Source organism: Nannobrachium achirus (assembly GCF_963921795.1).
Source record: "Nannobrachium achirus genome assembly, chromosome: 8".
NCBI classification, from domain to species: domain Eukaryota; kingdom Metazoa; phylum Chordata; class Actinopteri; order Myctophiformes; family Myctophidae; genus Nannobrachium; species Nannobrachium achirus.
In genome coordinates this window covers 33,153,990-33,171,228 of record NC_137817.1, presented here as the reverse complement: position 1 = coordinate 33,171,228, position 17,239 = coordinate 33,153,990, and the positions used below count along the sequence as shown (strand labels likewise).

Below are 17,239 nucleotides of genomic sequence, written 5' to 3'. Positions count from 1 at the left end.
GCAAAGCAAAAGATGCTGAGGCTAGTAAAGACTGGTACAACAGGCTTTTCTCTCACCACTTTCACTACAGGCTTGAGGAACTGCATCGCCAGCTGATGAGGGGGCAGCGGGCACCAGCACTGGGGCCTCAGGTGGCGCTGCGATGGTGAAGGCAGAACTCAAGTCCTCAGGAGCCTCTGCCCAGTTCCGTGATTTGGCGCTGGACTGGAACTGGGCTGAAACTTTAGCTCTAAAGCCCATTTCTGCCGAAGGCTGCTGGGACCTAAAGTTAACCTGGGCCTTCTTATCAGTCGTAAAATCACATGAGGAGAATAGTTTCTCTTCCAGGGACGGTCCTAGAGGGTTGGATGAGTGATATGATCACTAGTTTTGTCTTTCCTCTTTTGAACGTGAACAGAAAATTGCTCTTGGTGCTGCATTTAACTGTACAAACTAAAACATATGATAACAGTCTAAACACATTTTTTGATTACGGTAGTTAGAACGCCGCCAAAGGAACCCTCTTGCGGCCAGCTAATAGATTTACTCCAGATGGTAAACAAACGGATCATAAACATCCTTAAAGAATTGGGAATGACAACCAAAGTTTGACAGATGGCGCTAAAACTGTCATGAATGTGAATAGTCTAAGCTGCATTTGCAGGAGATGACTACTATTGGTGCAATTAAAAACCTTCTGCCCTAAAAAAAAAAGGAACCAGCTATCCAGAACCAACATACTGTAGGTCTCAACTCCTGCAGTTTTAAGGTTCTGTACTACACATTTTACCATCCTCTATTTCTAATGAAACACCTTCCATTCTTCCTGGATCATGCGCTTTTGTTGCTTAAATGGATCGTAGTGTGAGTTAGCTTAGAAGGCTTAGTTGAAGGGTGCATCTGCTGTGCTGCCAGCATTCTTTTGCCCGCAAATAATATGGTCGAGTTTTCAATGCTAAAGGAAACTGTAGAAATACTGTACTCTGCATCCACAGCAGATGCAGCACAAACAGACAAGACCTCCAAAACCCACTGAGGAATGTTAATGATTTCACTACCAGTTAGTGGGGAAACCAGTTGCGCAAAAGAATTGTTACCTTGGATTGCAGGTTGGGAGCTGGAGTTGGCAGCAGAGTGCTCGATGGCAGTGGGAACGGACACAGAGGTAGGCATGGTCTGAGAGGACAGACCTGCCCTGAGGGAAGGGGATGAAGGCTGGCTGTGGGCCTGAGAGGAAAGGTGGAGGGTGGAAGAGGAAGAGGCGGAGCAGGACGCGGGGAAAGACACAGCAGCATCTACAGGCCCCTGAATAAAGTCACTAAATTCATCGTCATCCTCTGAGAAAGCGGGGGGGAGGGAGTGAGGAGGGACAGAGCAGTGTGATGGTGATGAGTCTGCAAAAATGGAGAGATAATGGCAGTGACACAAAACATAAAACAGGCCACAATGGACGATGAATTGAGATCTCAATATTTCGACAGTGAAATGTTAAGATTATTTCTGTGCAGGCCAGAAAATGGGCTGCTGTAAAGGTTTACTGGGTTCATTTTTGCATTTATCTGAAAGCTAGAAAAATTACACTAACTAACCAATATTACATAGACAATTTTCTGTCATGCACAGCGAGGGGGTTATGGTCTCACAAACAGATGATAATGTAAAAAATAGACACGGCAAAATAGTGAGCACATTAGAAATTAGGCAGATGTTTAGGCAGATCTTACAGATGAGGTGAAAAACTGAAAAACAGGGTGGCAAAAAGTGGTGAAGTACGAAATTAGGAATCTGTGCGTTACACTATGGCCAGAGGTAGTGTTGTCCCTGTCTGGCTGCCGGCCAACCTGCCTCCAGTTGGGTAAGGGTTACTATTCTCAGCGGGATGCCCTTCAGTCAGCCTAGGGGGAACAGAGCTGGATATGGGCCGCTGACGGACAGGCAATTATAGCCTAGGGGGCAACCACTGAAAGGTTTAGGTTGGTATACCTGTTTTTTTGGCCTGTGAGGATGGAGTGGGGTGCATCTTGGCATCTCTGCTGAAACCGTCCAGGTTGCCTTTGATGGCCTCCAGGGCGTCGTCGCGGCTCTTCTCCCCCAACTGTGGGTTGATTGATTTATTTATTTGATAGGTTATAAATACACAGCCATACATCACGGCACTGGTAGTACACGCATAAAAGACAAGGACGTATTTCCATTGTGGTTGTACAATACAGATGTTATACAGACACTCACACAGTAAGATAGTTTCTTTGGCATGTGGTGGCGTGACAACCACACAAACATGCATTTTGTTCACTTTTGCTCTTGTGTATTTTTCTGTGTTTTTTTTCTCATTTAAATTTAAATATATTATATTTTATTATTTTGTGCATCAGCTAAGACTACTTTTTCTAAGTTTGGAAATGGCTGTAATGTAAACAAAAACGTATATATCATATTGGTTATTTATTCATGCAACTAATAATAAGAGCAACTGACACTAGAGTAGTGCTAATGTATATATTACATCCTACATACTGTACATTCAACATTACATGACAGAACATGCATTCAGACGGTAAACTACCGCAGGTTATTTAGACAACGGTAGGTGAAGCTCTCTAAAAACAGCAGCGTAGGAGAAATGGAGAGCACCCGGGTGCAAGCCTTGTGTGCCATGCCAAGCTCACCTTGGGTTTGACGCTGCTGAGCAGCCTCAGCTTCTGTTTCTGCTCCTCAAACTGCCTCCTCTTTCTGTCCTCCTCCAGCAGCTTCTGTTGATGCTCCAGTCGTTTCCTACAGGGCAGGGCCATAGAGCATACAGACCACCATGAGTGAGCCAGAGAGTGACATACATCAATGGTTTTCAAACCGTTTGTCTCAAGGCAAACCTGTGTTCATGTGCAAAAGCAGCTCACAAAAAATAGGGACAGCAGGTTGAAGGTGAAAGATCCACAAACTTTTAAAGCATTTCGATCAACAACTCTGTATTGGGAAATGTGTGCACTCAAAGTACTGATATAGTAAGTTAGTAAAATTGTATTCATAACCTTTTGTACAGTTGTATATTGCAACTAGAAAGATGTGGTGTGGTTGCCTTGAGGCGAGTCACATTTGCAAATGTCTCTGTTTCCGTCACTCCTTGTCCCTATTCGAGCAGTGCTAACCAATCATAACTTCCACAATAATTGTTTATTTGGAAAAAGAGTCTGTTTCATGTAAAAAATGTATTTGTTTTTCTTCAAGCTTCAAACTATGCATTCAAACAAACATATGACAGTACATGAGCAGAAGGCCAAAAAAACTGATATTAATGAAGTGTGGCTTACTGGTGTTCCTCTGCCATCTGTTTCTGAATGTCCACAGTATACTGTGGCCCAGGATTCCTCATGCCCATGAATGAAGGCTGGCCCATGAACTGCATCCCCGGGGTCTGCATCCCAATAGCTATGCCTCCCTGGTTAGCCAAACAATTACAAGCAGAAGCTCAAAAACACATTAGTATTCTGACTTTGGCATTCATTTCCTGCATTGATTTAAGTTCATATTGAGGCAGCAGGAAAGCTACACATTTCAAAACATTATTAAAGGACAATTAACGGTCCACAGGAAACAAAGGAGTGCTGGGTAAGAACTGTCTTTTTAAGCTTCTTTTGCATTCATTTATGAAAATGAAAAAAAAACAAATAATAATAATAATAATAATAATTAAAAACATTAAAAAGATGAAAAATGGAGAGCCAAGGTTACTGCCGGACAGCAAAGATATTATTAAGCTGAACTCACACTACAGGATTTCTTTAAAATTTTAATTATTTGGAAATCTGTTAACAGCATCACATCACACACACTACAGGACAATCTTATAAGATTGTTTTAAACATGCGCGCGTAACATTATATATTAATTTATTTATGTTTATTTCACCTTTGATAACAAAGTTTAGGAGAGGGTTTATTTTATGGGGGAAAAGTCGATGACTTTGACTATTCATATAAATAATCAAAAACATACTGAATAAATATATTTACAAAACAAAACAAATGGATTACAACGCAGAATGTCACGTCGTCTCATCAGCTGCTCACTCCACTGCTGTCTATCTATATGCATGGTATTAGATTAAACTTTAGAAACATATGATGTACATTTCACACCAATGACAAATGCCCTCACCTGCATTGGCATGGCAGCAGGGGGCATCTGTCCCCCAAAGTTCATTCCCATCATCCCTTGCATGTTGGGCTGCATAACCTGGACCATAGGAAATCCCTGTTGCTGCTGCTGTTGTTGCTGCTGCTGCTGCTGCTGCTGTTGCTGCTGCTGCATGGACATCATGCCTGAGGGGAGAAATAAACTATCGTACACATCTGCACAGAAATTCGGACTGACATTTGCTGATATTGAATGCCACAGAAGATATAATTGGGAAGGGTTAAGGCGCTAGTTCCCAAACAGTGGGACAGGATACGTTTGTTGGTCGCAGACACATTTTTATGGGTCCCTTTAATTTTTGTTTTCTACATTTTGTTATTAATTACTATTAACATTAATTATTTTATTTCTTTTCAAAACATTTTCCAAAAACATTCCCAAAAAAGCTTATATTTTCATGAATTAAAAAACAAATTCAATGATTTTTCTAAGTAATGTCATGAATAAATAAAATAATTATTCCATAAGTTAGAGAACAAATGTTTAAGAAGTAGTGAAAATAACCGACCTACAAGCTAACAGCGCGGCACGAAGCGACGCATTATGAGCTTGTAGATCTGCTATTTTCACAAGTTTGGGTCCCGGGCCGGCCAAACGTAAAATTTCTCTTTTGGGTTGAGCTAAAAGGTTTGGGAACCACTACGTTACGGTAAGCTGTCCAATGCAAACACAACACAGTCACTTGGACTTGGGATGGAATCGCTCGGTTTCGGGAGGCTGCGGTGAAATGTTATGCATGGCGGTTTCCTGGACAGCTGGGAGTTGACAGGGGCTCAGCGACACGGTTATCTATTTTTACCGCGACTAGTATCGTCACAGCTCTGAGCAAAAGAAGAGGAGTGAAGGGGAAAGTTTATTTATTTCACAGATGCTCTAGCTGACAATCAGAGCTGAGCAGCTCTCTCCTATGGGAGCCTCTGGATGATTCACCAGATTAGGTCTCAACCAGGCTGAATAAATGGCTTGTCTAGGAGGCTGCACACATTCTAAATAATTTGTCTCACTGAAATGACATTGCCAAACGAGCACGTAATGACCCCTGAAAGACACTTGTCACAATAGTCGTTTTTATTATTTTTGTCTGTGAGGGGTGTTATTATAAACCGAACAAGCAGTCCAGATATGACAAGTATTGATGATTAGAGCCTCACAACAAAGCAATGCACAAATCTGGGCAGAGGTTCAAATGAGTTGCATTTATTGTTAATGAGTACTTATGCCTAATGACATAATCTATAACCAAGGCAAGGGAATGTTTTGTGTATTATATTCCATACACAAAGGCAATTCAAAGTGCTTTACAAGGCATATAAAAACACATTCCAAAACATAAAAGTAATGAAATAGAGATAAAAAGCACACCCAGTGTGAAGTGATCGTGCCGTTTCATTTCAAAATGCCAAGCAAAACTTGGCCAATGCCAAGCTTTGCGGGACATACGGACAGACATACACACAATGCATACATAAAAAGACAGAAATAGTGGTTAGCAAGAGAATAAAAGATGGCAGTGTAATCACAGTGTAATTATGCTTATTCCTCAGGGTTATTGTATTGGGTTAGCCTGGGTGCCAGCCTGTTCACTAATTTCCCAGATCACAGTCTAGAAAGCCTCCTATCTCCGAGGAGAGGTGAGACATAGCAGCGGGATTCACACATCCGTGGCTTCCGATTGGTCTTGTGATGTCTGTCAAACACACCAGTGTGCTGAGTGTGTTTATGATGACATGACATTGCTACGATAATCATACTCTGATTCGTTGGAAGAACAGCCAATTAGCAACGACGACGCCTACGCCACAACTTGCTTCCTGAAATACGAGTCAACTGAATCATTTCCAGACTGTGATGCGGAGAGACAAAACAAATCGCGGAACGGAGTGAACAGGCTGGCACCCAGGCTAGTATTGGGTACTCTAAGAGCATTTTATACTCAAACACGCAGGATTTTAACCCAGACAAAATAAATGCCCTAGTACCCCTAACACCCTGGTTAAGCAATAATCAATTGTTCAAAACATAACTACATTATATCTGCTCATTCAGTGGGATATTCACTCTAGATGCCATTTTACATTTACTAAAGTGTAGTTCTTCCCATCAGATAGAAGACCTTATGAGGAAAATGGACTATATTTGTAAAAGGAGGGCTAAAAGCCTTGGGGAGTTTATATAAGTCATGCTGACAGCCGAATGACTCACCTTGTGGCGGTCCCATGCCCCCTCCAACAGGAAACATAAAACTAAAAGGAGAGAAAGACAAATACGGGTTATTACTGTATGACCTAGTCCTAGTACCTTCAAAACCAAGTCTCCAGTATATGACCTACAAGCTACGCCTACAGTCAGATGAAGGCTTCGCTGTAGCTTCAGCATGCAGCCAGGATTCAGAGAAAACAACATGTCCCTCCCAAACACTGAAGTTCTGAGCTTTCAGAAATTTATATTTTTTTCGAAAATAGCCGTGCTACAAGCTAACAAGCGTTACGGGTAGATCTGCTATTTTCCGTGAGCTGCCCCGTACGACCGTCAGTCTGACAAGCTTCTGACCATGCTTCTGACAAGCTGACGTCATTGCATTCTCCCGTACTGGTCCTTCGTTTATTTACCAAGCTGCTAATTCAATACGGAAACGAAAAGATCCACTTGCAGAGTAGTTTTCAAAAAAGTGTCGGACTGGGTCATAAATACGCGCCTCTGTGTGTCAATATGGCCGTATCAGCAGTTTAGTTTAGCGGACTCAGATTAATTCGTCCTTGTGTAAAAATAGCTTAAGAGGCATATTTGTCTTTATATCACTCACACAAGAGACTTAATTAGCAGTAAATCAACATTTTCTTGACTGAATTAGATCGGCACTTTGTCATAATATGTGACTCAAAAACATTGGTGTTAGCCTCCCTTGGTGGGGTGCAGATTTGTTTTAATAGCAGAAATAGCTGGTATATAATCTCACAAGTTAACAAATAGCGAACTTGCGATGCAACGCATTGAGTTTGTTGTACAAGATTACGGTTAGGGCCTGGGCCTGGGGTCTCTCAGCCTTTATCTGATGCTCAAGGAAAACACACAAACACACACACACAATTCCACATTCCAGTCTGTGAGCAAAACAATGTCACACACAATTCCACATTCCAGTCTGTAACAATGTGGAGCAAATTTGAAGAGTCAGTTAAACCTGTAAATCCTAATCACTGTTGTGCTGTTCTATTAAAGTGACAAGAATAATAACAAGCACACAGTTTTAGGTGTGACTTTAACTGTTCACTTTCTTTTCAGTCATCTATCCTACTTCTGTTGTGCCAGACTTCTCCGGAATGCAAGGCCGATCTTATCTTCCTAGCTTGCTGCTTTCCAGGGACAGCATCAATGAATACTGCTTTGACCACAACTCCACAAGGGGTAAATCTGACAGGTAAAAGATAAATTGATCCAATATAACTTTGCTGTAGGTCAGGACAGCCTTTATTGATCAGCATACAAGCGCCTTAAAAGAAAAACCAATAAAGCATGCATCTCTCTAGTGTAACCTTCCTCTGTGAGAGAGGAAAGCAGGGTAAAAGCTGAGACTTTGGCTCTGTAACTCAGACATGTCTGTCTCTGTCTCTGTCCTCACCAGAGTTTAGGCTGCATTTAGCTCAAGGCTTATCATAACACATAATAGTTTAGTTCCACAGTGGTAGTAGCTAGACTTAAAAATTACACTGCAGAGCAAAAAATGTACTAATAAAGTTGTTTTTTATTTTGTTTCCGTTTTGTAAAGCGACTTTGAGTAGTTGGAAAAGCACTATATAAATTGTATGTTGTATTATTATTATTATTATTATATTTTGTACTATTGTCTCTACAGCCATGAAGAAGGATTCTGCAGTTCAGAAAATAAATTGATCCAGTTGAATTTAAGTGTTTAAGTTCCAATAGCAGCAATAACAGAAGGATGGCTTTGATGCAAGAGACTCTGAATCACCAGAAAACTGACTGTTTTATGTGTTCAACTTAGGGATGGGACGATACTAATATTATCGTTTATCGTGATAAAAAACACTTGCAATAATCGTCTCATCCCTAGTTCAACTGCGAAAAGTGTGCCCATCATGTTCTCTTTGTTCTCCCCTGTAATGACAGGGGGGAATTAATAATTTTCTTTACAATCTTCAGGAAAGATATCTCAGCAAAAAGCACAAGTTTTTCAAGTAATAATCCTTTCGATATCCTATTCCTTTTCGAATAATCCTTTCGATGTGAAGCTCAACACACAGCAGCACAGCTATTACAGCATTTGAGAGAAGAGTAAACTCTAACACATCAATCTAGGCCAATGGCTTTATCTTCAGTGACGGGGCTCTACTTGATTCTGCCTCACATCTGCTCACGCTAAGATTTGCAGCTTAAAATGCTTTTCATAGGACAACCATGCCAACCTTTCTGCATTGAATAACAGGCCAAGGATTAGCAGGCATACACGGAAAGTGATCAGCAGCGATAACAGGCAGCTGTGGTCTGGAAAGTGGAGACTAGGCAGGCCATTGCCTTATAAAGGTTCCATAATCCATGCTCATCATATGGACTAATAAACAACACTGTCAGGGCAGGAGCAGCAGATCATTAATATGACAAGAGCTAAAATAACAAGCGGCCAGCCCTGTACGACTGGCATAGCCACCTGGGTACCTAGGCTGGTAATCCAAGCGTGTTGCGGGTTCGAGTCCCGATCCCGAAGACCTTTGCTGCGTGTCACCCCCTCTCCCTATTTCCTGTCAGACTACTGTATACCTAGCCTGGGCTGGCTTCCAATTTCGGGCTTTTGATCCGGTCGGGAGCGGAAGGGCTCCTACGTTTTTCTGTAGTCCAAAACGGACTACACTTTGGCCGGAAACAACGACCGGAAACAGTTTTAACCCGTACTTGCGCATGCGCAAACTACTTGCGCATGCGCTAACTGGGTTGAAACTGTTTCCGGTCGTTGTTTCCGGCCAAAGTGTAGTCCGTTTTGGACTACAGAAAAACGTAGGAGCTCTTCCGCTCCCGACCGGATCAAACGGCCCGTTTAGTAAACGAAGACCAGGCTTTCCCCCAGCGGAAAGCCTGGTGATGCGAGGTTACTGTATACCTATGAATAAAAGGCATTAAAAAGCCCCCAAAAATATCTTTAAAAGAATAAGATTTTTCCACCCAATAAGATAACGAAGGGACCTTTGCTGTGTGAATTTTGCAAGTTCATTTTTCTAATACACAGCTTGTGATAGGGTGCAGGAATAAAATGTACTTGACTGAGCAGAACAAAACAACAATCTAGTCAACCCATATTTTATGTGCAAATAATTTCACAGAATAAAAGCACTCAGGAAATGGATGATAGTTAAACAAACTAACAAAGCACCAATTATGCCACATCGGTGAGCCTAAATTATAAGGAAATGAGGCAGAAGTAATCTGTCGTTTACAATGACAGAATCTACTAGCACAGTGTCAGTGATCAGTTGGTGAGTTAAAAAAGAACTTATCTGAAAACAGAAGTGTCTAATCTATTCTCTTCCTGTTTAGATGAGTTCAGACACTGAAGCAACAAGGCCTGGAGTGGCCTGCAACTGACAGTTTGGACTGGAGCCCTCAGTTCATCTTCAAGAGACGGACATTTATTTTCCTCAGCCATACACACAGTAAAAACACACCATGACTTTAATATGTTACTCAGGTATAGACTGGGGCAGTTAGAACCTAAGCGGCGTCCATATGAAAACGATTCCGCACTATTTGTCGTTTAGACCTTTCTGCCACACGGAGCCGGCGTCTTGGGTGCCCAAAGACGCACGTCTTTGAAACCGGCTCCCAGAGTGAATCAATCTGAAGACAGCGCCGTCACGTCTCAGTATGTACAGCCGAATATGCATAATTCCTGTAAACTATGACGTTGCAGCACAACCTTTCCCTAACCTGCATGCGCAGAGCCCCCCTCCCCTCCCAAACAACATCAAACATGTTGTGTTTGTGCTACTGAGTGCGATAGGGCTTTTACAGCTAACTGTACTCCTCCCTCCCACACTACCTCCCTCAGCAACAAGTGGACATGATAAAAAGAAAGGCAAAAAAATAACATTCTTCTCTCTTTTTGGTGCTTTGTGGCAGCTTTACAGTGCCACTCAGAGGCCTGGCATATATACTACAGTGGTTTTGGTTGTTCTGGAGACCGTCTTGCGAGTCTCAGTGGTTTCATGATGTACTAGACACTTGCATTTCTTGAGACGATTCCGTCTGTACAGCAAACATTTTGGAAAAGACTCAAATGTATCGTCTTCATGTATATGGGACCCTAGTGTCCAGGTCTTCAAAGTTACAACAAGATGATCCCTATTTTGAGGGGAACATTTAACTCTTTTCCCGCCAGTAAGTTGGTGTAATCGTGGGAGAAGGGAGCAAACCAAGCACTGAGCCAAAGGTCAAGTTTACTAAGTATTGGGGGTTTAAGTGGTTATTCTGGTTAAATGTCTGAAATAAACACAAAACATTAATTTGACTGATCTATGAAATCTATGAAAAAGTGTAATCTGAACACAATTTTATACAATATGTAGTGGGGAGTCCCGTTTCATCTCTCTCTCAGCCGAGGGGTCCTTGCCCTGATCTAGGGCAGGGGTCTAGAGTGGTAGTTTTGGGCGAGCATCGATCTCCCCATGTGTTTCGCGTGCGCGATCCGTGCGCATAATAATCCATGCATATAATCCAAGAATGACTGAACAGTCGATGTGACCATTTTGGCTAGTTTAGCCCTTAGCATAATACAGTATCTGGCCTATACTCCTGTTCGCAATTTGGTGTGAGGGGAGTTTCTCACCTGAACTGAGTCAGTGGGTCCCTAGACATGAAAAATCACAGAGGTGCTCGTCCGCCATAGTGGCACGAATGGCGCAATGGCCAAATCAAATATGGCCGCCATCGGCTATAATGAAAATCCAACTTTTGTGTATATGCACAAGCAATACCTTCATTCTGACTAATTTGGGTGCGGGGAATTAATTTCTGATATTGTTTTGACCATTTTGGGTGATTTGGACCTTGAAAGGTCATGGTCAAGGTCATTTTGTAATTCCGAAGACCATGGCCACAACTTGGCCATTGTTAGGAGTAAAAACAGGTGCTGTAGGTCTAAATCAACTAATTCTGACACGTATAATTCATTTCTGGTATTGTTTTGACCATTAAGGATCATCTTGTCTTTGAAATATCAATATCAATGCCATTTTTCTAAAAACGATTTTGTCTTTACTAGCACTTTTATTTTATTTTTTTCATAATAATAATTTTGTTTATAACAAAAGACATACTAGTATAAATAGAAGTACACGCCCCCATTTAACTTTAAAGGGGGACTTAAAATGGGTGTTTAAATGAGCAAGGCTATTTATGAATAAAAGTGACAAATAAGATCACATAACAAAATCACACACAAAATTAAATAATAATTTCCCTCAAAGTGCACCATATTGTGATTGTGTATTATGATGCAAGTTAGTATGATGTGTTTTTACAGGATGGATTTGCTATTGTTCCATGGCAAAATATGATGCACAGAATTCCACCAGCCCAGCAACCATATCGACGAGTGTCACGCTTCAGACATGGGAGTGTATTAAAGTCAAAGTGTTCCTTCCATCCATCGATGTTCCATTGGTTCTAGTCTTTCCTCGGATTCCTTGGCTGTTGCATGCAGGTGGCAAGAAATGCACTAGGAAGGTGCCCTGTTGGTCTCAGCAGTTGTACTGTACTTCTCTGCTACCATGTTCTGTCAAGGTCTTTGCTTCTCCAAAGTTTTTTAAGATATTGTACTGTACTCGGTCAGAAGCCATAGCTGCATACTTAGTCCCCACCTGGCTCATGCAGTCATCTACAGTCTCCAAGGCATATGTGCCTTGATCACTGTCTTGGCTAGTGGTGCTCCAAGATGAGAGACTGATTGATGCAGTGGAAGCATGTGCCATAGTGCACCCCTAGTGCCATTCTGCAGCCAGATCTCATTCATCCCCAGTGCTTGAATGTTTAGGGTGTAGTATAGCATTAATGCGAAGGAGACTACGACAACTCTATGGGGTCCGCTCATAATCCTGACGTTAGGGTTATGGATAGGTTTAGTTATAATGGGTTCAATTGACTCCACATGTAACACCAGCCTCCTCAATCTAGATCGAGGTCTGGGATCTCTTCACCACCAGCCCCTTTTGCAGGGAGCCCCTCATCATCAGAGACAACAGAGTTGACAGACACACCCAGAACGCTCTGATGAAGGCTCATAGCCGAAACGCTTAAGCGTTCTTGTTGGTTTGTGCCAATAAAAAAATGGAAACGTGAGTACTTTATTCTCCACTGATTTAAAGTTTTGGATGTGCTACCTTTTTGATGCCCTGTTAGGGTATCCCCTCATGCTCATATATGGGGATCCCCAGACATCAAACCCAGGCCCTAACTCGCCAAGGCCCTGCTTGACTTTTAACATATGTTTTATGCCCATATATGGAGATCCCTGTCCCAATGTCATCAATATTAAGGACATATCTGGCATGTTTTGACATAACATTGTTGACCCCTGATCATGCAGGGGTCTCCATTATGTGTAACTGGTCCGATACACATCACTGGCCAGATGGCCAAGAATTGGCACGCATGTCGCCCTGAGGCGTCTTACTAGTAGACACATCCATCCCTCAGCAACTTTCCAAATTCTGGGTGTCTGAGGAGAACAAACAGTTCTCCAGCTGTGTGTTCGGAATATGGTGTCCAATCAATGTTACCATCATTGTCGGACGACAGTGGCTCAGTATAGAGCGCCTGCCTTGAAATCTGAAGGTTCCAGGTTCGATTCCCAGCTGTTCCTGGTTATGTGACAAAGTGTCCTTGAGCAAGACACTGAATCCCTTACTGCTCCCGATGAGCAGGTTGGAACCTTGCATGGTTTCATGGTGTGTTAATGGGTGAATTGTAAAGTGCTTTGAAGAAAAGCACTATATACTGTAAATGCAGTCCATTTACCATTGTCTCTGATGAAGATGACAAAGGTGGAGTAGAGATCCCAGACATCTTGAATAGGATTGAGGAGGCTGACACATGTACTGACTCCATTATAACCAACCCTAACCTTCACTAACCTAATTGGTCGAATAATGGGATGTCGGAATTATGGCGGACCCCAGAGAGTTGTCGTCTCCTTCGCGTAACTGCTATACTACACCCCATATTTACAAGCACTGGCTGCAGAATGGCACTGGTGAAAATTGGAAATGCTTCCACAGCATTGATCTTGGAGCACCACTAGCTAAACAGTGATCAAGGCACATATGCCTTGGAGACTGGAGATGACTGCATTCTGACCAAGTACAATATATCTAACAAACTTTGGAGACTGAGAGGCAAAGACTTTGACAGAACAAGACACCGCATTGGTAGCAGAGAAGTACCACAGCTGAGACCAACAAGGCACCTTTCTAGTGCATTTCTTGCCACCTGCTTGCAACAGCCAAGGAACCTGAGGAAAGACTAGAACCAATAGAACATGGATCAGGTCATGACATTAGGCTTGTCCTTTGTGCTGTATGCAGACTATGAACTGCCCATATACTATACTATGGAGTGGAGGGAGCAAGGAGGGTCATTAGCAGTCTCCCGATTAGGGAGTCTTACTGGTTATTCATTCTATTTCAATGTCTGACTCAGTTTATCCGGACAAGTGACTTTTGTGCCCGGACAAGTGAATGAGAAATGTACTTGTCCAAAGGACAAGTGCCTCAAAAAGTCAATGTCAAGCCCTGATGGATGGAAGGAACACTTTGGCTTTAGTACACTCCTGCCATGTCTGAAGCGTGACACTCAACGTTATTGCTGCCTTGCTGATGGAGTTCTGTGCATCATATTTTGTGATGGAACAATGGCAAATCCATCCTGTAAAAGCACATCACACTAACTTGCATACACAGAATCACAATATGGTGCACTTTGAGGGAAATTGTTATTTAATTTTGTGTGTGATTTTGTTATGTGATCTTATTTGTCACTTTTATTCGTAAATAGTCTTATTTGCTCATTTAAACACCCATTTAAAGTCCCCCTTTCAAGTTAAATGGGGGTGTTTACTTATATGTATCACTAGTATGTCTTTTGTTATAAACAAAACAAACTATTATGAAAAAATAAAATAAAAGTGCTAGTAAAGACAAAATCGTTTTTGAAAAATGGCATTGATATTGATATTTCAAAGACAAGATGATCCTTAATGGTCAAAACAATACCAGAAATGAATTATACATGTCAGAATTAGTTGATTTAGACCTACAGCACCTGTTTTTACTCCTAACAATGGCCAAGTTGTGGCCATGGTCTTCGGAATTACAAAATAACCTTGAACATGACCTTTCAAGGTCCAAATCACCCAAAATGGTCAAAACAATATCAGAAATGAATTCCCCGCACCCAAATTAGTCAGAATGGCGGTATTGCTTGTGCATATACACAAAAGTTGGATTTTCATTATAGCCGATGGCGGCCATATTTGATTTGGCCATTGTGCCATTCGTGCCACTATGGCGGACGAGCACCTCTGTGATTTTTCATGTCTAGGGACCCACTGACTCAGTTCAGGTGAGAAACTCCCCTCACACCAAATTGCGAACAGGAGTATAGGCCAGATACTGGAGTACACTCCAGCTATGCTAATGTTATCCTCCAGACAGTAAACAGACGGTGTCAAGGAAGCATGAAGAAGGAAAGGCAATGACGTCACCTCTGCTTCATGTCAGAGCAGCCATGAGCTATCGATGGACGAACGGTGACTAGGGAAGGTTAGACGATCGCCGATTTTCGGATAAAAATAATTTATTTCATTTTTAATGACCTAAGTCCGGAAAAAGACGGCGCGGCTGAGACTCCTTGCTCAGATGTCCGGTATATTCCGGTTTTAATATTAAGGGGCTATAACCATGGCGACTATATGTCCCATGGGCTGAATTCCGAATCTACAGTGTTGACATAAAAACACTAATAAACAGCTTGATTGAGGGAGAAATTAAAAATATTGCTCGTCAGTGTCTGCACAACATGCCTGTGTGTATGTTCAGATAAATTGCTGAACGCACTGAGGAGAAAACCCAGTCAGTCAGAAGCAGGAGGACGGACAGAGTTTAGAGATGTATAGTAAGGAAGTGAGGATAGGATAGGAAATTGAATAATGGAAAATAATAATAATAATCATCAACAGATTCAACTATAATAACTACTGCAGCCATAATTCAGACAGCAAGGTTCCACATTATTAAATGTGTTTATCATGAACAGTTCAACAGATGTATTGTATGCCTAGCCTAGCCTAGCTTAGAGGTTGTTGTTTTGATGAGGGGAGAGGAAAGATGATGTAGCCTACAAAGCTTGGCAATAGCTAAATATCTATTACAGAACACAAATACATTTGACAATAATTACATTTTCCAAGACAATTTCAGCATATTAGACAGACAATGAACCTGACTGGAATTAGACAAGCCATTATTTACAACCAGACAACAACAGGAGGACTAGCACAAGGTTCACAAGTTAAGTGCATAATAAGAAAATGGTTTACCTCCACTGCCAGTCTCTCGACCCGTATCTACACTACAGTCATTGGGTTCTTTAGTTTCAACTAACTGTGGTATCAATGTCACCACCTGGTTGCTGCAGAGACTCACATATTCATTATTCAACCTACTTAGTCTATGTTAAAGCTCAGCTTATTAATGAATCATGAAGCTTCTCTGTACACCAGGCTGCATTCACAACAGGATAATATCAGAGACAAAGCCTCCAAAAGCATTCTGCTGTGCTCTCTGCAGACAGGCTTGATGGCTAGCGGGTTAAACTGACCATGGTGAGTAATGTCGTGTCAACCACCACAACCAGTTCCCTAAAGAATCAATAATTGCAAAACTGGTCAGACTGAGACCAGAGCAGAGCAGGCCTAAGAATTCTTCATGCTTTATGGCAGGGTTAGTGGAAGCTGGAAGGTTAGCCTTGGATCAAGACTATCATAGTTGTATTTTACTTTGTTATCCATCTATGTCATGAATATGCAGAAATCAAAATCGATCAAATACATCTAAGTATGATAACTACCTCCACTGAATGTAGAGGACTGGAATATTTTAAACTATTTACACTATTTATTTAATGCAATGATATATCACATAAGCATATGCACATAAAAACGATATTCACAGACTGACATGACATCACCTGGGGTCCAGGCCTGTATTATTGTTTGCTGTTATGGCTGCACACACACTATCTGCTCTGCTCTGCACATTCCAGTAAGCAGCGTAAGCAGCAAACATATGGACAGTCAGTGTATAATAATCGGATTTATAAAGCACCACGTTAGTTGTGCCGTGGATACGATACAGTGTGAGTACAGTATGACTGGCCTTTCTGTTCCCACTGTTAATAACTAGTTGAATCAGCTAGCTAGCTGTAGCTATAGCTACCCAACTAGCATTGACACCTGACATCCAGAAGATTCAGCCATCTCATCACTCTGTCTCCACAACAAGCAGCCCTTATTAATGTATCTATAGTTTGTTCTGGCCACACACCGCGTACGTGTTGGTCACAGAAACCTATTTCGTGAACACGACATTTTGTCTCGGGCACATTTCATTATAGAAAGGGGTTAAAATACCTGCTGCCTCCTCCAGATCCTGGCCGTAGCGCCATCTTGATAACATTAGTCACTGGTGCGAGAGAGATGTCGTCAGCAGTGACGACCAACGGACGGAGTCTTCCGGATGGCTGCAGTGTGCTGTCTCTGCCGCTAGATGGTAGTGTTGTTGAGTCCAAGGAGCCAAGGCATGCATAGCAAAGCAGTTACAACTGGGTTCGTTTTATTTATGTATTATGTAGTTTGTTTGCTTGTTTGTTACATATTAATTAATTCATTAATTCATTCGTTCATTTAGACTATGTTTTATTCATTTCATTTCATTTAATCCATTCATTCATTCATTCATTCGTTCGTTCGTTCGTTCGTTCGTTCGTTCGTTCATTCATTCAT

General features: G+C 41.8%; 1 protein-coding gene across 6 annotated transcripts in view; it reads right to left on the bottom strand.

Annotated features, from left to right (window-relative positions):
* Positions 1 to 16,903, bottom strand: part of synrg (synergin, gamma) — a 51,344-nt gene extending 34,441 nt beyond the window's left edge. For 5 of the 6 annotated variants that reach the window (XM_080732242.1, XM_080732245.1, XM_080732244.1 and 2 more), the window contains exons 1-8: positions 16,868 to 16,903; positions 6,376 to 6,416; positions 4,135 to 4,298; positions 3,288 to 3,415; positions 2,649 to 2,754; positions 1,963 to 2,074; positions 1,077 to 1,373; positions 57 to 335 (exon numbers count right to left, since the gene is read on the bottom strand). In XM_080732242.1, the coding sequence (XP_080588368.1) occupies positions 57 to 335; positions 1,077 to 1,373; positions 1,963 to 2,074; positions 2,649 to 2,754; positions 3,288 to 3,415; positions 4,135 to 4,298; positions 6,376 to 6,416; positions 16,868 to 16,902 (1,162 nt within the window). In that variant the 5' untranslated portion in view covers position 16,903. The remainder of the gene's footprint in view (positions 1 to 56; positions 336 to 1,076; positions 1,374 to 1,962; positions 2,075 to 2,648; positions 2,755 to 3,287; positions 3,416 to 4,134; positions 4,299 to 6,375; positions 6,417 to 16,867) is intronic. The other variant, XM_080732246.1, reaches the window with a different exon arrangement.
* Positions 16,904 to 17,239: the final 336 nt, after the last annotated feature.